This window comes from Elephas maximus, chromosome X (genome assembly GCF_024166365.1).
Source record: "Elephas maximus indicus isolate mEleMax1 chromosome X, mEleMax1 primary haplotype, whole genome shotgun sequence".
Taxonomy (NCBI): Eukaryota; Metazoa; Chordata; class Mammalia; order Proboscidea; family Elephantidae; genus Elephas; species Elephas maximus.
The window spans coordinates 172657998-172682339 of NC_064846.1; the positions used below are offsets into that span (position 1 = coordinate 172657998).

At 45.6% G+C, this 24342-nt stretch overlaps 1 protein-coding gene and 1 long non-coding RNA gene across 4 annotated transcripts in view; one reads left to right on the forward strand and one right to left on the reverse strand.

Annotated features, from left to right (window-relative positions):
* Nucleotides 1–18646, forward strand: part of ANOS1 (anosmin 1) — a 240315-nt gene extending 221669 nt beyond the window's left edge. The window contains exons 12-16 of one of the 3 annotated variants that reach the window (XM_049872288.1): nucleotides 3599–3693; nucleotides 8544–8715; nucleotides 9529–9749; nucleotides 11308–11449; nucleotides 14229–18646. In XM_049872288.1, coding sequence (XP_049728245.1) covers nucleotides 3599–3693; nucleotides 8544–8715; nucleotides 9529–9749; nucleotides 11308–11449; nucleotides 14229–14287 — 689 coding nt within the window. In that variant the 3' untranslated portion in view covers nucleotides 14288–18646. The remainder of the gene's footprint in view (nucleotides 1–3598; nucleotides 3694–8543; nucleotides 8716–9528; nucleotides 9750–11307; nucleotides 11450–14228) is intronic. The other 2 variants (XM_049872287.1, XM_049872290.1) reach the window with 2 other exon arrangements.
* On the reverse strand, nucleotides 1184–19900 carry LOC126069206 (uncharacterized). The gene is made up of 3 exons (XR_007515886.1): nucleotides 19797–19900; nucleotides 19599–19708; nucleotides 1184–1308 (listed from the first exon to the last, which is right to left on the reverse strand). It is a non-coding gene; the product is annotated as an uncharacterized LOC126069206 (long non-coding RNA).
* Nucleotides 19901–24342: the final 4442 nt, after the last annotated feature.

Consider the following 24342-nt stretch of genomic DNA (forward strand, 5'->3'; position numbering starts at 1 on the left):
TTTTTTCAAACTTGGTTTCAGCGTGCTAAATAACTCTGGTTCTCCCGTTTCACAAAGCCCAGCTTCGTCGTATATTGTATGTCATTTCGCCTTCATTTCTCCATTTTTTCTAAAAGTTGCCAGTCACTTCCCCATGGACTTTGTATACTCACTGTCTAAGGATTAAAATTCAACACCCAAAAGGAAGACTGGCTGTTAAAGCCCCCAAATTCTTAGCAATTCAACACCTGTACAGACCTGGCCAGGCAGAGCTGTGTGGAGGCAACTAAGCGGAGGGCCTCTCCGTCGTCCTGAAAGCTTGGTCTGTTGTTCATCTGCTCTCATAGCCTGGTGGTGTGGCCATTGCGTTCAAGCACACCCCTGCAGATGGCTGGAAAGTCATCTCCCCATATGAGGGGTTGCTAAGAGTAATGATTAAAACCCAAGGAGGCTGTCACCTAATTGAAACACAATACTTAAGACTAAGTGAGTTAGTTAAGGGACAATCAAAATGCTACTGGGGGGCAGTGTGGCTCAGTGGTAGAGTTCTCACCTTCCAAGTGGGAGACCCTGGTTCAATTCCCAGCCAGTGCACCTCAAGCACAACTGCCACCTGTAAGTCAGTGGAGTCTTGCATGTTGCTGTGAGTCTGAACAGGTTTCAACGTATCGTCCAGACTAAGATGAACTAGGAAGAAAGGCCTGGCAACTTGCTTTCAAAAACCAGCCAGAGAAAACCCTACAGATCACGACTGTCCAGCCCCCGGTCGTGGGGATGGCACAGGACTGGGAAGTGTTTTGTTCATGGGGTTGCCGCGATTTGGGGGCTGACTGGACGGTAGCCTCACTAGCCACCCGTAGTTAATTAAATTTAAATTTGAATTAACTAAACTTAAATAAAATTAAGAATTTGGTTGCTGTATTGTACTCGCGGCATTTGAAGTGCTTCATGGGCCCATGTGACTGGTACTGAGCACACTGAACGTTCTGCTCATCAAAGAGAGTTCTGTTGGACAGTGCTGGCCTCAGACACCCTCCCCTGACAGCTGCACGACTCACACCCACCGCCAATCTGCTTTCGGGTCTTTCCTCAAAAGCCCAAAAGCCGGCCTCCCTGCGTGACACACTGACCACCTTATTTAGAACTGTAACTCTTCTTCAGTCTGTCCTGTCCCCCTTACCTGTGGTATTTATCCATAGCCTTATTATCTTCTCACATATCCTTTATTTTATGGGTTTTGTTATCCGCTTGGCCCCATGAGTATGTAAGATTCATGAGGGCACCGTCTCCCGTGTGGTTATTTCGCCACTGGTCCTCCAGCGGTGCCGTCTGCTGAATGAATGAATAAAGACTCACTCATTAACCGGCTTCACACTGATGCATAATGTATAACTCTTAAGAAAAATTCCTTGATCTCGGCTGTGTGAAAGTTAAAAACCCTTCGTAAGTGATTTCTCTTTTAACTAAAGGTTGTTTGTGCCCTCTTTATATCTGTTGGTTTTCTCCAATTTAAAGTTCTTTTCTGGTTCCAAAGTACTCAAAGCAGGTTCCCACAAGATCAACCCAATTCCATCAAAGAGTTCCCCGTCCCTGAAGGCCCCCATCAAACACTTGGCATGAACGCCTAGGACAAGATGTTAATCACCAGGAAAAGCGGTGCAGTTTCACACCCTGTGGCCAGACTTGGTTGGCTAGTAAATCCAAGGCTGTCAAAACCTCCCTCCCACACTTCATTTTGTCTTTTTTTTTAATTTTATTGTTCAAAATATAGAAATGTACAGAAAATACGCTGCTCCACCCGGGAGTGAAAATGTTTAAAGGGTCAACATTCCTGCTCATCCTTGACAGCACCAAGTTATCTTTCAATGATAATAGTAAAAAAGAAAAAAGCCAAACCCGTTGCCAGCGACCCTATAGGACAGGGTAGAGCTGCCCCATAGGGTTTCCAAGGAGCGCCTGGTAGATTCGAACTGCCAACCTTTTGGTTAGCAGCCAAGTTCTTAACCACTGAGCCACCAGGGCTCCATAGCGTTCAAATATATGGAAATACAATGGTGGGCTTATGTAGAGGGGGGAGGGAAAGTCCACATCCCGTATCATCTGATGAGGGAATTTTGTTACGGCAATGTTTAACAGGGGACAGAGATGAATACCCATTTTTCAAGTTTGAGGAAAACTTTTTTCTTCTCGTGTGGACTCAGTAGCTTTTCTCACATCTTTATCAATTAACACAGGATCCAGGGACTTCTGATGACTCTTTCTTATAACATAGAAGCTAAGCGAGTTACTGCTAAGCGTTGCCCTTTCTTGTAGGGGCTTTTTGTTGTTCTCGGCTGCCGATGAGTCGGCCCCCAACTTAGGACGACCCCACGCACAACAGAATGAGATGCCGCACAGTCCTGCCATGCCCATAACTGCTGGGATTTGGGCCACGGTGGTCCACAGGGTGTTCACTGTCTAATTTTCAGAAGGAGATCACCAGGCCTTTCCTCCTGGCCCATCTTAGTCTGGAAGCTCTGCTGAAACCTGTTCAGCATCCTAGCAGCACACAAGTCTCCACGGACAGACGGGTGGTGGCTGGGCATGAGGCGAACTGGTGGGGAGTCACACGCGGGTCTCCTGGATGGAAGGCGAGAATTCTACCGTTGAACCACCAGTGCGTCCATAGGGGCATTAAAAGCATGGCTAAGTTATTCTCAATACATCTTTGGAATCATTTTGGTATTACTTTACTAATTATCTTTTTTTTTTACTTCACCACTGTTTTTCCTTTGGCGTTGTAAGACTTGTTCCCCTTGCTTTATTCTCAAGTCCAATACACAAGGCCCTACCACCATGAACGGAGCCCACCATGAACGGACCCCACTGTGAATGGACCACACAGGTGGATAAAGGATATCCACTCACAGTGGGGTTTTGAGTTGGGGCTCACTGCCTTATGTTATCTGGCTCAGTTGGTTTACACGATTGTGGGGCTGGCAGGTCCAAAGTGTGTTGGTCAGGTGATAGGCTGGAGACGTTAACAGTCTAGTGTCCACCATCTCTAGGTCAGACGGGGTGCTGGAAATGCCAGCAGAATGTCTCTTTACAGTCTTAAGGCAGAATCCTTCTCCCTCAGCAAACTCAGTCGTGGTTTTTAAGGTCTTCAGCTGATTGCATCAGGCTCACCCCCGCTGTGGCGGGTAGTTTGCTTTACTGGAAGTCAGCTGATGTAAAGTTTAATCACGTGTAAACACCTGAGTAGCAATATCTAGACTAACACTTGACCAAACAACTGGGTGCCTTTGCCTGGCCAAATTGACATATAAAACTGGCCATCACAGTTCTTAACGCCTAAACGCAAAACCTGCGTATCTCATCTGGCTCAACACGATCCGCTCCCATACAGGTTACAGCCAAGAAAACCCTGTGGAGCAGCTCTGCCCTGTACCACGTGGGCTCGCCGTCAGTCAGAATCGACCTGAGGGCAGTGGGTTTCATTTCGGTTTGTTACATAGTTTTCGATCACCTGTAGAATGTTGTTTTCTCCCTTCCCATTCTCTCAAGTTTTAAGAACACTGCACTACATGGAATACGACTTCTGGATTGTTCTTTTTGTTTGTGTGTTTTGATATTGTAGATCCCAGCATCAGCCGCTACCATGTGCAGTGGTTCCCAGAGTTATGTTCCCACAACGAAACAGCCACCCCTGAGAAGTCATCTGGCACGACCCATGTAAGTAGGAGATTGGGCTGTTTGACTCCAAGAGGACTCTAGACTCACTTTATCTTGGTATATCATTGGACAGAGGTTGTAAATAGTGGCTATTGCAAAGGGGCGAGTCGTTCTCACAAGTTAGATGATAGATAGATATGATATATAGATAGATGTTGTTAGGTGCTGTCGAGTCAGCTCCGACTCATAGTGACCCTGTGCATAACAGAACGGAACACTGCCTGGTCCTGTGCCTTCCTCACAATCATTGTTAGGCTTGAGCTCATTGTTGCAGCCACTGTGTCAACCACCTCGTTGAGGGTCTTCCTTTTTTCCGCTGACCCTGTACTTTACCAAGCATGATGTCCTTCTCCAGGGACTGGTGCCTCCTGATAGTATGTCCAAAGTGCGTGAGATGAAGTCTTGCCATCCTTACTTCTAAGGAGCACTCTGGCTGTATTTCTTCCAAGACAAGCTTGTTCATTCTTCTGGCAGTCCATGACATATTCAATATTCTTTGCCAAACCATACTTAAAAGTTATCAATTTTTTGTCTTGTCTTCCTTATTCATTGTCCAGCTTTTGCATGCATATGAGGCAATTGAAAATACCGTGCATGGCTTGGTTCAGGTGCACCTTAGTCCTCAAAGTGACATCTTTGCTTTCTAATACTATAGAGAGGTGTTTTGCAGCAGATTTACCCAATGCAATGCGTTGTTTGATTTCTTGACTGCTGCTTCCATGAGCGTTGATTATGAATCCAAGTAAAATGAAATCCTTGACAACTTCAATCTTTTCTCCGTTTTTCATGAGTTTCTTTATTGGCCCAGTTGTAAGGATTTTTATTTTCTTTATGTTGAGGTGTAATCCATACTGAAGGCTGTGGTCTTTAATCTTCCTCAGTAAGTGCTTCAAGTCCTCTTCAGTTTTGGCAAGCAAGGTTGTGTCATCTGCATAATGTATATCGTTAATGAGTCTTCCTCCACTCCTGGTGCCCATTCTTCTTCTTCTAGTCCAGCTTCTCGGATTATTTGTTTAGCATACAGTTTGAATAACTATGGTGAAAGGGTACATCCTTGAAGCACACCTTTCCTGATTTTAAACCACACAGTATCCCTCGTTCTGTTTGAATGACTGCCTCTTGGTCTTTGTACACGTTCTGCATGAGCACAGTGAAGTGTTCTGGAATTCCCATTCTTCACAATGTTATCCATAATTTGTTATGATACACACAGTCAAATGCCTTTCATAGTCAATACAACACAGGAAGACATCTTTCTGGTATTTTCTGCTTTTGGCCAAGAGCCATCTGACATCAGCAATGATATGTATGTATGTAGATAGAGGAAACCCTGGTGGCATAGTGGTTAAGTGCTATGGCTGCTAACCAAAGGGTCGGCAGTTTGAATCCGCCAGGCGCTCCTTGGAAGCTCTATGGGGCAGTTCTACTCTGTCCTATAGGGTCGCTATGAGTTGGAATCGACTCGACGGCACTGGGTTTGGTTTGGTTTTTTATGTAGATAGATAGATAGATAGCTGCCGTTGAGTCAGCTCTAACTCTTGGCAACCTCATGTATAACAGAACAAAATGTTCCTGGTCCTGCGTCATCCTCACAGTCATCAGTACATTCCAGTCCATTATTGTGGCTGTTGTACCAATCCATCTCATCAAGAGTCTCCTCGCTCTTGCTCATCCTCTGCTTCACCCAACACGATGTCCTCCTCCAGTGACCGATCCTTCCTAATACTTGTCCAGAGCAAGTGAGTCAGGCAATGTCCTGTTGTGATCTACACGGTTTTCATTGTCTTATTTTTGGACGTAGATCGCCAGGCCTTTCTTCCTAGTCTGTCTTAATCCGGAAGGTCTGCTGAAACCTGTCCACCATGGGTGGCCCTGCTGGGGTTTGTTATGCCGGTGGTATGGCTTTCAGAGTCACAGCACCACACAAGCCTGGTACCACCGTATGATGCACAGAGGGGTGTTGGTTTCACAGTGAGCACTGAGATCATAGCGGTCACTGTATTCACTCATCCTTTCAAAGCACGGAGAGCTTATTCTGTTGGGAAAACACGGCAGGTCTTCAAATTCAGAACTGAGATACAGTTCTTCAGGAAGTTTCAGGTCAGTGGGGGGATGCCTGTGAGTGTCTGTGCGTTCCATCTTAACTGGACAAATCCTTTGAATTATTTTCTGAATTTTGCCTTGGCACAATGATCTAAAGGTTTTATTTTACCAATCAATATGTCTTTGATACTGAGTATCATCTGATATCTCTCTTTTCTGGGTCCCTGGCAACTACCACCTCATCCAGGTCATGAAAGAATGTTTTCTTTCCTGTACACCACGCACAGTGTTTTGACTTTAAACTTGAAGGGAACATTAAACTCATTGGTGATAGCTACCCTGTCAGTACTGTTCAAAGCCCTCTTCCGGATATTTGGGGATGAATGCACAAGGTATTGAGCAGAACCAAAAAACCAACAGAATATGTTTAAGAGGGCATTGCATTATAAAAAGTGTTGGTGGCCACACAATATACGTAGTATAACAGGAAACTCTGGTGGCATAGTGGTTAAGCAACTGGCTGCTAACCAAAAGGTCAGCAGTTCAAATCCACCGGGCACTCTTTGGAAGCCCTATGGGGCAGTTCTGCTCTGTCCTGGGTCATAGGGTCGCTGTGAGTCGGAATGAACTTGACGGCAATAGGCTTTTAGGACAGGTTAAAATTCCAAAAACATGACCTCAGCTATGCAAAATGCTGGTTTGTGATATTTTACAGGAATATTGTATTTTCAAACACTTTCTAAAGCCACCAGAGCAATATTTTTTGAATCATATCTGATCACATACCTTGAAGACAGTGAGATAAAAACTGGTCAGTGGGTTTGCAGAAGCACACAGCTGGATCTGAAGGTGGGCTGAGACCCGCCTTCACCAAAGTTGCCCTTTTTCTTTATTCTTATGTCCTTCCCAAAGCCTGTGCCCATTAGTAAAAAGTGAAAGCAGACGTTTTTAAAAATGGAAGCCTGCTTGAATAGGAGAGATAGAAATAAACAGAAATGACATTTAATTTGTTTTGTGGACGGGGGCGTGGCCTTTTCTTGGTTTATTTCTGTGTGCCTTGGGAACGTGTGGAATCTGGCTCACTTTCCTGAGGCTACCCAATCATGTGCTTCTCATCTCTAGGAAGTCTGAGAATGGTAATTACTATCATTCTCAGACATATGTCATGTGTCTGGTAGAAATAATCCGGATTCTGAAAGAACGCCCTGCCAGAGGCTATAAAGTTGTCTGGTTCCCTGTGTAAATGACTTGTCGACCCAGTTCGTTCATTTTCAGCTAATTGACCTGTTACCCCAGCCGACTGACTGTCTTCTATGCCACATGAAAGCTTTCCTGGAATGTCTGAGATGCAGATTCTTTAACAGCTGCCCCTGGATTCCAGCGCATTTCCGCATAAGTACAGGTTCATTCCAAAAGAAAAACAACTCAGACTCCCGAAGACACGGAGTAGACTCTAGCTGTCTACACTGAGTTCTTTCCTGTTTACTCTTCAGTGTGAATTGTGTTCAGTTGGGTTGACCATGCTTTTTAAATGCTCTCGGCTGCCAACCAAAAGATTAGAGTCAAGTCCATGCAGAGGTGCCTCGGAAGAAAGGCTTGGAGATCTGCTTCTGGAAGTTCAGCAACTGGAAACCTTATGAACACACATGATGTCACCATGAGTTAGTGCTGACCAGTGGCCACTGGTTTTAGGAGTCCTTGGGTGGTGCAGACACCATGAGTTAGTGCTGACCAGTGGCCACTGGTTTTAGGAGTCCGTGGGTAGTACAGACACCATGAGTTAGTGCTGACCAGTGGCCACTGGTTTTAGGAGTCCGTGGGTGGTGCAGACACCATGAGTTAGTGCTGACCAGTGGCCACTGGTTTTAGGAGTCCTTGGGTGGTGCAGACACCATGAGTTAGTGCTGACCAGTGGCCACTGGTTTTAGGAGTCCGTGGGTGGTGCAGACACCATGAGTTAGTGCTGACCAGTGGCCACTGGTTTTAGGAGTCCTTGGGTGGTGTGGTGCAGACAGTTAAGCACTTGGCTGCTAGCCAAAAGGTTGGCAATTCAGGTCCACCCAGAGGTACCTCAGAAGAAAGGCCTGGCAGTCTACTTCCACCAAAATCAACCACTGAAAACCCTGTGGAGCACACTTCTACCCTGACACACGAGCTTGTCCACCACGAGTCAGAATTGACTCCACGGCAACTAATTAACAGCCACATATGAAAGGAACATAGTTTCCAATGTGTCGTGACAGTAAAGGTCATATTTGGATGTCATCGTCAAAGTCCAGTCGAAGACTCTGACTCCTTTGCGATTCAGCTTATTTCACGTATTGATACTGAATCACGGCCTTGTGACAGGAAGCAATCCTGGCCTTCTAAAAAGGAGGAAGACACTGCTAAAAGAATATCTTCAACATTTTTCAAGAAAAACTGACATATAAACCAAGCCCATTTTTCTCATATTAAAAACCCACCACCACCACCACCAACGTAGATTTGTATTTAAAGCTTGGCACCACCACCCACACTGCGCCAGCTCGGGGCGTGGGTTATGAACGTCAGAAGTTGGCCTCTTTGATGCGGAAAGACCAAGGCACTGTTTAATTCTGTGAAATGGGCTGTACAGCCACAGGACTGTTTCACAATCGTAATTAATCAAAACACAGACAGCGTCCCCTTTGTATTTCTTATGAAAGCCACATTGCACACGCCCCGTATGTAGGAAAGTATCCCTGTTGGATTACAAATTCATGTCCTGCCAGTTTTTCACCCCTAGTGAAATTGATTGGTAGCGTATTCTTTTTCTCTTGGTCCAGGAGAATTACATCATTCTTCAGGATCTGTCATTTTCCTGCAAATATAAGGTGATGGTCCAACCCATCGGGCCCAAGAGCCACCTGAAGGTGGAGACCTCTTTCTTTACCACGCCACCCTGCTCTGCTCTCAAGCGGAAAAGCCACCAGCACGCCACCTGCCCTGGCGAAGCAGGTATGTGTTGACCTGAGGAACTCCCATGGCACGTCCTGGGTGTTAGCTAGCGACACGTCGGAGATGTTTCCAAACTGTCATTTTGTGAGGTCATGGAAATGATACACACCCTTCCTTCTGAATTATGATGTCATGGTCCAACTTGGAAATCGGCTGTGCATATGTATGTACGTGTTATTTTATAATTCCAGCAGCACTGAAAAGAGCTCCTCTGCTGGCAGTATTACCCCTTTGGAAATGAAGCCAACCACGTATATACCGCTTGCATTTAAGCGCACTTGCATGTAAATGATTTCATTTGTGTGCCACGCCTTTGCCATGTGAGTTCTTCTCACACGCTTCCCACACCCACCCACCGGAGCCCGTCTCCTTGCCCTCACCTCTTCTCCTTGCAAAATGCCTCCCTGCACTGGGGACTCCTAGCGAACAGCCCCTTCCAGCTGCTCACTCTGTGAACAGCTCAGCTATCCCACCTTCTCACTGCAGTGATTGCCCTTTTCTGAGACATGGCCAAGTCCAGTCGGAGTCTGAATGTCTCGCTCCTCCTTCCAGCCCTGAAGGCCTCTAAAATAATCCCTACGGCATTAGAAGCATGTAGCACAAAGTGATGACACTTGTACACAACGTGTTCCCATTTACCCCCTCATGCCAAACAGGCGTTTGTCTGAGCCCAGCCTTAAAGAATGAGGTCCGATCCGCCTCTACGGTGTCCACAGAATGGCTGCCTGAAGTTCCCAGGATGAAAATAAAACAGAGCCTCTCTTCCCTCTTTCCCCAGCAGCTGAACCCCGTGTTCTGTTTTTGCATTTGCAGGCCAGTTTCTTTCCAAAGTGCTCGCCAAGCCGGAGAACCTTTCTGCGTCCTTCGTTGTCCAAGATGTCAACATCACGGGCCACTTTTCTTGGAAAATGGCCAGGGCAAACCTCTTCCAGCCCAGGACCGGGTTTCAGGTGACTTGGGCAGAGGTCACGACAGAGAACAGGCAGAACAGTCTGCCCAATAGCATCATCTCGCAGTCCCAGATCCTGCCGTCGGTAGGTGCTGCTCGGCTGCCTTGTCTGTGCTGTGCACGTCCATCCGTTGCTCACTCGGCACCACCATCACTGTTTGGGGTCTTTCTGTTATGCTGCGTGCCACACCGAGTCCCTGGGTGGTGCAGACGGTGAACACGCCCCACTGCTAAAACCAAAAGGTTGGAAGTGCAAGTCCACCCACAGGTGCCTTGGAAGAAAGGCCTGGCGATCCACTTCTGAAATAGCAGCCCCTGAAAACCCTGTGGGCACAGTTCTACCCTGACACACATGGGGTCGCCAGGAGTCAGCATGGACTGCGTGACAGCTGGTTTGGTGTGCCTACAATTGAGTCTTTTTTCTACATTCTGTCTTCTTCTGAGAGCATTTGCAAGTATTAACAACACATCAAAAGTGTTACTGGGAATAGTTAAGAAATAGCACCAACTGTCATCTTTTTTTTTTTGTCATCTAGATACAGATCTCTGGGTGGCACAGTTTGGGTCAAGCGACTATTAATCCAAAAGTTGGTGGTTAGAACCTGCCTGGAGGTACTGAGGAAGAAAGGCCTGGCAATGTGCCTCTGTAAAGATTACAGCCAAGAAACCCTATGGAGTAATTCTACTCTGTCACAATGGGGCTGCCAGGAGTCAGAATCGACTAGACAGCAATTTTTCTTTTAAATCACTAATTTTTTAATTCACTAATTAAGTGAATCCAGATGTTCAACAGATGGTGCTGTCCACCTTACATGCGAGTGGTCCAGCCATTTTCTTCTGTCTTCGTTAACCCCGTGTCTGTCTGCTCCTAGTGGAGGTGGCCTATTTGAAGTGTTAAATGGGGGCGGGGGGGGGGGAGGTGGGCGGCAGAAACTAAAAGAAGCTAGTTCTTTGTCTTTTTTCCCTGTCAGATTTGGCTGGAGCCCTGTCCAGTCGGCCTGTCTTCCAAGCTCCTCAATTCCTTGGCTTGAAAAAGAAAAAAATTATGTGTGGGCTCTTACCCTCTCTGAAGGCATCCTTAGGATAGCCAACTCCTGCTCCAAAATTCAAAAAGAAAGGGGGGAAAAAAAAAAAACCTTAAATCCCGGAAGAAAAAATTCCATGGAATTAAGAAGTAGTCATTCTGTGAATGTCTTAGGTTTTACTGAGTTTCGGGAAGAACGTGTTGGCATGAAAGTAAACATTTCAGTTCTGTGTGTTAAGGGAAACTATTGGCTCGTTCCCGGGAATTCGGATTATCAAGAATTTACATGGCAAGAGGTGCAGCTGAGAACCTAAAACCATGGGAAAGTCTTACGGGAAGGAACAAAACTCGAAGTCCCGGGGTGGGCCTTGAGAGCTGGCATTGCGTTCCCGTTTTCGCTCTGCCGAGGGTCTCAGGCTGCCAGGAATTAAGTAAGGTGCAGAGAGCTCCGGTCAATTAGGAGCAACGGTCTATGCGTTGAGCTGTGGCTTTACAGAACAGCCACACAGGCAGTGATAGAATATGCTCACGTGGGGGACGCGCTGTCATTCACACGTGTCCAGCTGTGTGTCGTTTTCAAAGGCCACTGACGAGCGTCTCATTTATGCTGCCTCCTCAGGATCACTATGTCCTGACAGTGCCCAATCTGAGGCCGTCCACCCTGTACCGGCTGGAAGTGCAGGTGCTGACCACAGGAGGGGAAGGGCCGGCCACCATCCGGACGTTCCGGACCCCCGAGCTCCCGCCGTCTGCAGCACACAGTGAGTGCCAGGGCCCAACTGCTGCGCTGCTGTGTGGGCAGAGAGAGCACTTGCTGAAACACATGCTAGAGAGCAAACTATTACCTCTTTCCGTGAAACGGGGAGGCTGGGTGGGCTGGGTGCCCAAAAGGTTACGCGCTTGACTGCTAGCCAAAAGGTCGGCAGCTCAAACCCGCTCAGAGGCGGCTCAAAAGAAAAACCTGGTGATCTGCTTCCAAAAGGTCACAGCCCAGAAGACCCTGTGGAGCACAGTTCTACTCTGCACACATGGGGTCGCCATGAGTTGAAATCGACTTGATGGCAGCCAGCAACAAACAGGAAACAGGGGAGTTTCCTTCTGTGAAATTTCTCCTGCCTGTTTGTCGGGACGCACTGTTTTTTATTCTAACTGCTATGAACAGAAATTCTATGGAAGGCCTTAACTGCTTCCTTTTTCTTTCTTTCCATGTTCCCCCTTGTTCCTTCCCTCCATACCGCCCTCTCTCCCTTCTTCCTTTGTTTTCTCCTACTTCCTTCCTTCTTCCTTTCTTTCCCCTCTCCCTCCCCACCCCCCCTTTCCCTATTTCCTCCCTTCCTCCCTCCCTCCTTCCTTCCTCCCTCCCTCCTTCCTTCCTTCTTTCCTCCCTCCCCCTCCTCCCTTCCTCTTCCCTTCCTTTCTCCCTCCCTCCCTCCTTCCTTCCTCCCCTCCTCCCTCCCTCCTTCCTTCCTTCTTTCCTCCCTCCCCCTCCTTCCTTCCTCTTCCCTTCCTTTCTCCCTCCCTCCTTCCTTCCTCCCTTCCTTCCTCCCTTCCCCTCCTTCCTTCCTCTTCCCTTCCTTTCTCCCTCCCTCCCTCCCTCCTTCCTTCCTTCTTTCCTCCCTCCCCCTCCTTCCTTCCTCTTCCCTTCCTTTCTCCCTCCCTCCTTCCTTCCTCCCTCCCCCTCCTTCCTTCCTCTTCCCTTCCTTTCTCCCTCCCTCCCTCCTTCCTTCCTTCTTTCCTCCCTCCCCCTCCTTCCTTCCTCTTCCCTTCCTTTCTCCCTCCTTCCTTCTTTCCTCCCTCCCCCTCCTTCCTTCCTCTTCCCTTCCTTTCTCCCTCCCTCCTTCCTTCCTCTTCCCTTCCTTTCTCCCTCCCTCCTTCCTTCCTCCCTTCCTCCCTCCCCCTCCTTCCTTCCTCTTCCCTTCCTTTCTCCCTCTCTCCCTCCCTTCCTTCTTTCTTCCTCCCTTCCTCCTACCTGCCTGCCTGCCTTCTTTCTCCATTTTATTTCTTTTCTATATAATACATGCTTTTTGCTTGTCTTTTAAATCATAAATACAGATGGAAGAAAATTGTTTAGTTTTATATCCCTCAGAAATTAAGAAAACAGTTAAAATTTTCAATCATGACACCCTATAGGAAATAACAATTTACTAAGGAGATTATTTTCTTATTGAGTGTTTTACTTTAATACAGTATATTAATTTTCTTCATGACATGACCCAAATCGGTATGATTGCTTTAATGCTAAATGTAAAAATCAACAAGAAGCTAATAGTTTTAAAACTGTAGATATTTTTAAAATTTTACTTGATTAAATGGTACATTTATTGCTAAATCAGTTAAGATTTAAAAAAAATGTTACTTGCTGTTTCAAAACTAGTAGTAGCCTCCTGCTGATTTTTACATTATGTACTTTATTTTTTCAAGGTTTAAACCTAAAACTCAATGTCAAAAAATTTTGTACTGATAATAGAATTGAGAACTTACCTTAGTTTTACCACTGATTTTTTTTAAGTGACTGATCAGATTTACCCCAGTAGCTTTCCTTGCTCATGATTTAAGGGAAAGTAAAACCTATCCCCACGGAGGGGCTTGGTGGCCCCTTGTGTGTGTGAGGTTTGGGTATCAGGCTTGCCTGCCTTGCCTCCACTGAAATTCCGTTTAAGTTGTGTGTTTTTTTAAAATTGTTGTACAAATATATTTGCTCATCCACATCTTCCACGCCTACTGTCTGATGGTGTGCAACCATCACGCATATCCTTAGCTTGCCAGATCTCCCATCCCATAAACAAAAGCTCAGCGCTTCCTAGACAATAGGGAAAGTATTTTGAGTTTTTAAAAATATTTTAAGGAAATAAAAAGGGTTGTGGTTTTCTCGAAGAATCTGTGAGCTTTGGGAAAGGAGCTTGTCTTCTTTTCCGTGATATTTTGTGGTCTCAGAGAAGGGAGCAAGGGAGGGAGGAAGGGCCTGGCTAGGAAGAGAGAGAATGCCTGAATGTATGCGTGTGCATTTAGAACACAGGATGGGAGACAGGGATGGAACAGGGAACATTTGTCTGAGCTGAATGCTTTCACTAAGGAACCCTGGTGGTGCAGCAGTTAAGCACTCAGCTGCTCACTGAACCATTGGCAGTTCAAACCCACCCAGCAGCTCTACAAGAGAAAGACCTGGCAATCTGCTCCCGTAAAGACTACAGCCTGGAAAACCCTGTGGAGCAGTTCTATTCTGGCCCGTGGGGGTGCCATGAGGTGGAATCGCCTGGACAGCACCCAACAATAATGATGCCTTCCCTAGGGATCCCTGGGTGGCATAAATGGTGAAGTGCTTGGTTACTAACCCAGAGGTGGGTGGTTTGAGCCCACACAGTGGTACCACACTTCAGTAAGATGACAGCCATAGCCGTTGAAAACCTCATAGAGTGCAGTTCTACTCTGACACCCATGGGACACACAACAGGAATGCTTTCACTGCGAATAAACGTGTTCCATCTGCGTATTCGATAGGTGTCAAGCGCAATGACGCGTGTGTGTTTTGTCACTTCTTAGGAGCCCATCTAAAACATCACCACGCCCATCATTACGAACCTTCTCCAGAGAGATACTAACAGTTGCACGGACGCACGCTTATTGAACCGCAGCGACCAGACACATGGACTTAGAGCAGCCGTAGGTATCTCCCAGGGGACGCTCCTCTCCTGGGTAACGTTAGCACAGTAAGTACTCACGTCTGTCTCAGATGCACCCAGAATTAAGTGGCACGTGATCCGCCGAGGAAGACCAAAGCCGATCCCCTGGGAGAATGCAGAAATTGCAGAGTAGGCTTATTGGACGGTAATTTTTTTTTTTTTTTTTACTTAGTCTTAAGAGCTCCGTCTGCAGTCTTGTTAATCTCCATTGATATAGTGCAGAACTGACATTTCACTGAGCTCGGAGGGGCAGGTTCTCCAGTGAGTACAACAGATAAGACAACTGGTACACAAATTGAGCATGGATTTCATCAACAGAACGCACTTTGATCAAATGAATGATTTGATTGACAAAATCAACTGAGATTCTGAAGCTGTTGGGCCCGGTTGATTATACTGTTGAAATCTTCCATAAGATGTTTTTCTTATTGCCTGTGATTTTTAACTGACAGTTTCTAACCTGAAAAACACCAGTAAATCTAAAAATGCTTCCACTTTAAACATCCTTTGCTTCTGCTTATACAAATACAAAAGATACCGTCAGGAGTAGACAGACGTTTGACATATTATTATGCTGCTAACTAGGTTTTGCCTTGGGGAAATTAAAATTCTTTTTTAGTATTTCATACTAGATATTGTTTTTAATATTTTATCCTATAATATGAGAGATTGTCCTAATAGGTTAGCTTATTTATATTTTTCCTTGTTTTCCTCAAAGCAGAAAACAGCTGTGGGTACACTTTGTTTTGGAGCCTTCATGTATTTGAAAATTCACAGCACCTGTTGCTTAAAAGAAACTACTCCCAACTGGTGAACACTGTCAGGTGTTTATTGAGATACGCCTTTTCGTAATCAAAGGAAGCCCTTTGTATGTTAGAATATTCTCAGTAATGTCGAAAGGGCTTTCATTGATAGAAGAGAGTTTTTTGCCTGTAATTATCCTTTATTCTTTCAAGTCTATTATATCCTGTTACTTGGAAAGTCTCTTGTGTTCTAAATCACCCGTGAGGACATTGAGTGAAGTCAAAAGATGGTATCACACATTGCAGAGTGTGTCGAGGTGACCCTAAAGAGCAATATTCAGTTTAGTTTTCCTTCAGGGAAAACTCACATACATGGTTTGAAATGACATAGATGTGTTTGTCTGCCCCCTTAGAAGGATGTGTGTCTGTCTGTACACACAGGCAGCCACGTGTACATGCATACACCTTGGATATAAATCCCTGAGGAAATTGTTTTCACAGCTCACCAGTGGTGGACAAAGGTGTGGTTCTCTACTGAAGGTCATAAGGAGAATGTATTTTGCCCATTAATGTTCACTCTATGATAAAAGAACAGTTTATCATAACTAAACATTTTAAAAATGGGAAGGGTTCCCAGTTCCTGTATCCATCTAGGTACACTAGGAAAAATCGCTAATGTTATACGTCAGGTTTTGATATTCACACTTGCCCTTTGTCATTTTTTGATATTTCCTGAGTGCGTGTAGGCTCCTGGCCCTTGCTGCCAAAGGTGGACAGCTCACAACTCCCTGGCTTGATGGAGCTTGCGCTGCAACGTCCAAAAACCAGCTGCCGTCCAGCTGATCCTGACTGACGGCAGATTCAATACAGAATGCGGAGGGATTGCCTTTATTAATAAGCAGACAGGTGTCTTCAGAAAGCATAGTTGATAAACGTGGGTACCTGATAATAGATTAAAACAAAAACCAAAAAACAAAAACCAGTTTCCTGTGTGTTAAAACACTGAAAGCTGATGAGCTAGGTACTGGTTTGCAGCTTTGTACAAGGGCATAAAATCAAAACTCTCAGAACGAAGTTTGTGTTGGTTCTGGGTGTCTCTGCAGCTCCTGACACATACTCGGTGGAGGAAGCACGGTGTTTTGTCACGTTCACCTGCTCCCAAGGTTACATACAGGAAACCTCTTTCATCAAAAACCCTCTGAGATTTAGCAAACAGCCTAGGAATCTTCTTTAAAACTAATGGTTTCTTCTGGTGCCATCACCGGCATCTGGAATTCAAGTTCTTACACCTTCAAAAATTTAAACTTCTAATGATTGACTCCAAGTTTATCTTTTACCTTGATTTGTTATGACCAAATGCAAGTATTTGGGCCATCAAGTTTTGGTACTGTTGTATAGTTAAAAATGACGGGAGTATACAGATAGATACAAAATATTATTAAATTATTATACATTTAATTTTATAAAAAAATTTAATTATGCTTCTTTGGTCTGGGTAGTAGGTATTGAGCAGCTATATTTTTAGTTGGGATAAATGTTCTAAAGCTTATACCTTCCCTAACAAGTCTAAAGCAACCCTTCTGAGCATCTAATTTTGCTCTGATATTCAACAATTTAAATCATTAGTGTTTTAGGAGAAAAATACTATTAAACATCTCCAACATGAATCAAGTGAGCAAATATATATATTTTTTATTTTTAAAAATTTGAGTACCAAATAAAGTGATTTTTTTTTTTTTTAAAGGTAGTTTTAGTGTCTAATCCTCTGGTACGTCTTATTGAAATTACGTGCATTTATCTAATATGAGAAAATGGTAGTCGGTGATCATATTCACCGTTGGAAGGATTGAGCTCATCAAAAAAAGAAAACAATTAAGTCATCAAACGCAGGCGACCAAGTCAGTATCCACCACGGTTCTCTGCATTATTTTCATTTACAACACTGACTCCCAGACAATGGATTTCTCCCCACCACCATCTTCTCCAAACCAGAACTCATAGAATGGTTTGTACAAACAAGCATGTGCCGGTTGAATTCCTTGGTGGTTTTAGTATGATGTATTAGAGGAAAAGATTGATGACACATTAGTTTCCAGAATGTTTATGAAACAAAATCCAGAGCTTAAAAGTATGCTCATACCGTAGAACACATACCCGACTCCACGCAGGGTTTCTGACTGTGGGCACCAGTGACATGTGGGGCCGGCTCATTCTGTGTGTCGGGAGCCGTCCTCTGCATTGTAGGGCGTTGAGCAGCATCCCTGCCCTCCACCCGCTAGATGTCCCTAGCAACTTCCCCCAAATTGTGACAACCAGAATGTCTCTAGACATTGCCAGATGGCCTTTAGAGAGTACAAAACCACCCCGTTTAAACCACTGCCATAGAATTAACTTTACTGAATAGAAATATCTTTACTGAACACAGAAATGTCTTTACGAATACTGCAAATTTGCCCTGACGGGGGGACCGAACAAACTGCACGAGTAAACCCCCGGAACTGAGGATTAGTGAGGCAATTATTACCCTTGAATTCAAAGGTGTAAATTGTGTCTTTTCTCTCTGCCATAAAATCTGGTCAAAAGACTTAATTGTGACGTGTGTCTGTATAACGGAAGTACAGAGGTTACTTCTGTCGCACGCCTCAGTAAAGACCATTTGTGGCACTGATGTATGTATTCACTGCCCTGTCTTACACCGTACGCCATGGAGTCTCTCAAGTGTACTCTTGCCCGTGATTCCAAGTCACTCTAACGTTGTTATTCACACTTTCACATCATAACCAGGACAAAGAGGCTGAGTAACTGTTGCATGTACTTTAAAATTCATTCTACAACATAAATGTAACAGCACTGACGCTTATCTGTGGTTTTGCATGGCCAGACTCAGTGTTTTAGGTAGGACGTGGACTCAATGACTGTCTTACGTCCGCTGAATATTCTAGCCAACTATACAGTTGACAGAGTGATTCACAGAGTCTATATGTAATGTTCTTTTTTTCCCTTAATTATGTTGTAGTGTGCAGATAACAGAACTGCCACCTTCTGGTCCAAACGGTCTGTAGAAACCCTATTCCTTATACTGGTCATTTAAAGTCAATATTTATTTATGTATGTAATAAAATAAACTTTGATTTTTGTGTATGTCTGTCATGCTATCTAGAGAGAAGTAATCTTGTAAAAAAAAAACATTTTGTAAAAAGAAAAAAAAATATTGTAAATAGTCTGATATTCCGTGACTCATTATTTTCACATTAGAGTTTGTACATACTGGCTCAGTAATAAAGTCGCCTTAAACCTGCCCAGCGACTTGCTCATTTCCTAAAGAAACATATTTTGTTTTCCTCACTTAAGAAGAAAAGCCGGGAGTTCGTTCTGTTTGCCAGGGAGATTGAAAAAGCATAGCTTTCTGTGTCAGTATGAATGGAATTTGAGGTCTGGCAAACGTTAACCTGACAGCATTTCATTCTAATGAAAGTATTTTGGAGTTTGACGATCGACACTTCACAGCCCTTTCATCATAGTTACAATTTTTCCTTCTGATAGTTTTGCAGATTTTTTTCATCAGATACCTACATTTATTTTTTTCTGCTTCACTGTTTTGAATTTTTTTTAATTATATTTTATTGTGTTTTTGGTGAAGGCTTACACAGCAGTTTAGGTTCCCATTCAAATATTTCTACCCAAGTTGTGTGTGAACATTCTCATTATTTCCGTTCTGGTTGCTCCGTTTCCATTAATCTAGTTTCCCTGCTCCTTTACATTCTCATCTTTGTTTTAAAGTAATTGTTGACCATTTGATCTCATATAGGTGTTTTTTTAAAGGAGCACAGTACTTACAGGTGATAGTCATTTTTTCTTGAGGCAGTTTGTTATTTAGCTACAAGGTGACCCCAAGGGTAAGTTTTGATTCAAGGTTTGAAGAGTATCTCAGGGCAGAAGTCTCCGGGAGTCATACAGTCTCAACCAGTCCAGTAGATTTTTATTTTTAGGAATTTGAGGTTCTCTTGCACATTATTCTCCCATTCGACTAGGGTCCATCAATTGTGGCCCTGATGAGAACGCTCGGTAGTGGTAGCTGGGCACCATCTGGTTCTCCTGAAAAGTTCTGCAGTTGTAAGTTGTGCCCCTCTCCCCAGGGTGTATCCGTAAAACCCTAGATACACGCAGGGCTAATAGGCATTCATCCATAGCCTATGTTACATGTCGAAGGCTTTCAAACCTCCAGTAACTAAGACAAGAGTTGACAGGTCACTACTGTCCAACTTTGACAAACAGCAGACTGATAGCATGTCTACTGAATGAAGAACACCGTTCCACTTGTTCGTTGCCTTGAATTGACCTCAACTCATGGCACCTCCATGGAGACCAGAAGGAAACGTTACCTGGTCCTGTGCCATCTTCATGGTCCTCAGTGTGTTTAAACCCATTGTTGTAGCCATTATGTCATCTGTCTCATTGAGGGTTTCCCTCGTAGACCCTCTACTCACCTAACATGATGTCTTTCTCTAGCGATGGGTCTTCCCGATGACGTGTCCACAGTGAGTTCAAGTCTCCCCATCCTCCCTTCTAGGAATCATCTGGAATTATAGTCAGAGGGCTGTTCCATAAAGGATAAGAAATAAAGGGGTGTTAGCTGAGGGGCCCTGGATCAGACTTCTTTTTCCTTTGTAAAATCACTGACTTACGTGTGGATTGTTCAACGAACATTGGCCAGGTTGTCTTCTGGAGGTGTCGCCCTGTCTAAGAAACACCAACTCCTTGCTTCCATGGAGTCTTCACTTTAGTAGGAGACAGATGACAACAGAGAAACAGTAACGAAGGTGGAGAAGCAAGTGGCGGTCACTGAGAAGAAGGAACAACGCGTTGTGTTAGGGGTGACCGTGAGGCGCCCCCCCGTGGGTGACCCCACTGCAGGATTGGCAGTTCAGCGAGGACCTGCAGGGCGGGAGAAGCCAGCCACTAGAGAATGGGGCAACCACGCACACCGAGGCCTGGGGGAGCCCAAACACTGAGGGGTGGCCCCAGAGAGGGCCGGGGCACTAGTCCCGGAAGGACTGAACGCTAGGTGAAAATGCCGTGGTCACGGTGGAGGCAGAGGGAGGCCAGCAGACTGGGGGTCCATTTTAGGAGTGGAGTGGACAAAACTTGTTGGATGTAGGGATGAGCCGAAGACAGGAATAAAAATGACTCTTAGTTTTAAAGCTGGGACTACTGAGTGTCTGCTGGCGTCCTTTGTCCTTCCCTTCTTTTATGTCATTGTCGTTAGCTGCGGTGAAGTCAGCCCCAGTCACCTAACAACCCCACGCACAACGGGATCAGACCGTTATGATCCGTAGGGTTTTCACTGGCTGATTTTCGGAAGCAGATCACCAGACTTTTCTTCCTAGCCTGACTTAGTCTGGGAGCTCCACTGAAACCCGTTCAGCGTCCCAGCAACACACAAGCCTCCACTGGCGGACAGGTGGTGGCCGTGCCAGTGGCCCTGCTTGAGGTGCACTGGCCGGGAATCGAACCTGAGTCTCCCGCAGGGAAGGCGGGAATTCTACCACTGAACCGCCACGGCCTCCCAGGTGGCTTTAGGGCAAGGGAAATGTCCTGAAATCATGTATCATTTTACAGCTGTGGGTGACAGAAAATCAAAAACAGTGCTGGATTTCAGCGGGAAACAACTAGTTCCTCGTTGTGTTGGGATGTCTGGAACGTGACCACCTTTGCCTTAGTTTTTTGCTCCAAAGTGTGGATTTGGCCTCTTCCTTCCTGGTTACTGTGACTATTGGGTTTAGTCGTGTAGAAGTGTTCCATAAATTCTAAGGTGCGTGCACGTGGTTCTGTGCAGCTTTATCACTTGTGTACAAGTCACTGGGTTTTACGCAGGCAAACATCGGAAAGATATGCAAGTACTCGAAAAAGAGTTTTAAGGGGGTATTACATATTTTTGCCCATTTCCCTAAGGCTGAAGACAACTTACTTTCTGCTGATTTTAACGTTAGTGCCATAGAAATGATCGATGCAACGTGTCTTTGATTCTGTCTTGAATCCCAGTCAACTTGCTGTTTTTGCAGAGGGACCGCATTCTCACAAGGCTGCCTTGTCCATTGAAACTAAATTTATGTGCGAGTAAAATCTAAAGATTTGAAAAACAGTGATCTCACTGTGAGGAATCCCGGTGCATTTTTATGGCCTAGCAGTGGGTTTGGAGCCCTGATGGTGGTGCAGTGGTTAAAGCGCTCAGCTGCTAACTGAAAGGTTCGCGGTTGGAATCCACCAGCCACTCTGTGGGAGAAAGACGTGGCAGTCTGCTCCTGTAAAGATGACAGCCTAGGAAACCCTATGGGGCAGTTCTACTCTGTCCCATAGGGTCACTAGGAATTGGAATCGACTCAACGCATTTGAGTGGGTGGACAGAAGGAACAGTGGAGTGCGTTATTGTTTAGGAAGTTAGTCATTGCCCGCAGTAGGGGAGAGGATCCAGTTTCAGATGAATGTAGTCTGTAAAGATTGAGTTTTGATCTCTCGGCTCTGATGACTAGCATGGCCCAGTGCAGGGTGGCCCAAATGGTTAACCACTCCACCACTACCCCAAAAGGTTGGTGGTTGAAGTTCCCTCAGCGGTGCCTCTGAAGAAAGGCCTGGCAATCTATGTCTGAACAGCCAGCCACTGAAAACCCTATGGAGCAGGGTCTGAGACACACGGGTTGTCAGGAGACACAGCCAACTCCATGGCAACTGGGTTTTGTTTGTTTTGTTACCTAGGTCAGTGGTTGTTAACACCGGCTGCCTTCTAGACTCCCCTCAGGAGCTTTTAAGAAGACCCGTGTCTTCCAGGAGCACCTCCCTATCTGGGGGAGGCCTGGATGTCAGTGCTGTTTGAATGCTCCCCAGATGGTTCTGTGGGTGCCAAGCGTTGCAAACCGCTGGTGTAAATAAACCCCGAGGAGATGTCGAATGGTAAATGTCCTATACATTCCTGCTTGCGGAGCTGAAGGAGGAAAAAGGCGTAGGAAACAGGACATTTTGATTGCACCGCAGTGAACTAAAGGTCTTTACTTTTTCACTCTTTGCTTGGCTGAACTAGATACGTGTATGCATGCAAATATGTGCACACACACAGAGGCGTAGATACAGGCGGGCGTCTTTCATCAGCCTTCTGGGTGGGATCGGGCATTTGTTGTGGGAAACGACTAGAGGAAATAATTGTTTTGGCTCTTCTAGGGCGTTGTTAATGGAAATTACGTTTATTTCCTTGCCTGGTAAAATTGCTTTCAGAGAGGCAGCTAACCAGTTGCCAATGAATCGCTTCTGATTCATGGCGAGCCCATGTGTGTCAACACAGAACTACGCTTCATAGGGTTTTCAACGGTTGACTGTTTGGAAATATAGCTCACCAGGCCTTTCTTCGGCAGCATCTCTGGGTGGACTTGAACTTCTAGCCTTTCGTCCACCCTGGGATGCCTAAAGAGGGAGCTAGTGATGGTTTAAAGGCAGCCAAAGACAGCCAGTTGGAAGCAATCCATCTGTTCACTGCGGCAATAGTCCTCAACAACACACAGCTGATGCTGACTTGGCTAAGTCATCCCGGCAGCCTCCCTCCTCGTCTCAAAGAACAGCCCACCAAATACAGTTGGGCTCATTATGCATAATGGAAACCAACATACCTCCCCTTGTTGAGCGGGCAGCTTGATACTGTGCTGGGTCAACCACAGACCACGTCACTGGCTACACAGACCACTAACAGCAGTAATCTCCATAGCGGACGGTTACCGAGGGACAACCGATGGTAAGGCTCTCAGACAAGTGTGTCCCTTGCATTAGTCCATTTATTTCTAGAGCTGCCCTGTGAGGTTGGGGACATGTTAAAACTGGCCACAGTGAGGCACCGACTGCATAGTCAGTCCAGGTCGGGTAGCTAGTGAACAGCAGAGGCTGAGAATGAATCCAGGCCGTCTGCCTCCGGCGTCCATCCTTAACGGTTAACCACTGAGCTCTTCTGCCTGCCAGCCCCATCTCCAATAAGTTGAAGTTACAGAAGGTGCTGTGCAGCGTAGCGGGTAAGTGTGCATAAACGCGCGTGTGTGCCTGTATATGTATATGTGTGAAATGTGCTGCATATACGTGGGACATGCTGTGTCTATTTGTATGGAATGTATATGATAGTAAATGTATATAATACTAAATATATATATTTTGGTTGGTGCAGATGGTTAACTCAAAGGTTGGAGGTTCAGATCCACCCAGAGGTGCCTCAGAAGAAAGACCTGGCAACCTACTTCCCAAAAAAACTAGCCATTGGAAACCCTATGGAGTCCAGCTCTGCTCTGACACATGTGGGGTCACCGTGAGTCCACGTCAGCTCAGGGGCAACTGGTATATCCGATGCAAAGCAAATTAAATGTCAGCGACTCAATATGCCTGAGATGTTCTTATTTTTTCTTTTGTTTCTGTTTTTTGAGTGACACCTGACTGATGCCATCATAATTCCGGTGGTAGGGCCGAGGCATTGGAGCGTCCTGAGAGCTTTGGCACTGGTTCTGACGTGCGGCCAGAGACCCGCTGCCTTACGGGGTTGTTAGATTCTCCCTGCAGACGTGCAGACCTCTGCCGTGTGGCTGCCGAGAACGTTCTGTCGGCACCCATGGGTCTGACCGCTGGCAGGCATAGTGATAACGTGGGTGACATTTAAGTTCTTTTACAAAACCTTTTCCTTTTTTCTCTTACTGCCTCCTTTGGATTGAATCGTGTCCCCCCAAAATGTGTGTCAACTTGGTTAGGCTACGATTCCCAGTATTGAGTGTTTGTCCTCAATTTTGTGATCTGATGGGATCATCCTGTGTGTTGTAAATCCTAACCTCTATGGAGTTAAGGAGGCAGGATTAGAGGCAGCTATGTTAATAAGGCAGGACACAATCTACAGGATTGAGTCAGTCCCTTTTGAGATATAAAAGAGAGAAGCGAGCAGAGAGGTGAGGGACCTCATGCCACCAAGAAAGAAGCGCCAAGAGCAGAGCGCATCCTTTGGACCGGGGCTGCCGGCACTGAGAAGCTCCTAGACCAGGGGAAGATGGATGACAAGGACCTTCCCCCGGATCTGACAGAGACAGAAAGCCTTCCCCTGGAGCTGATGCCCTGAGTTCGGACTTGTAGCCTACTAGACTGTGAGAGAATAAATTTCTGTTTGTTTAAGCCACCTACTTCTGTGGCATTTCTGTTATAGCAGCACTAGACGACTAAGAC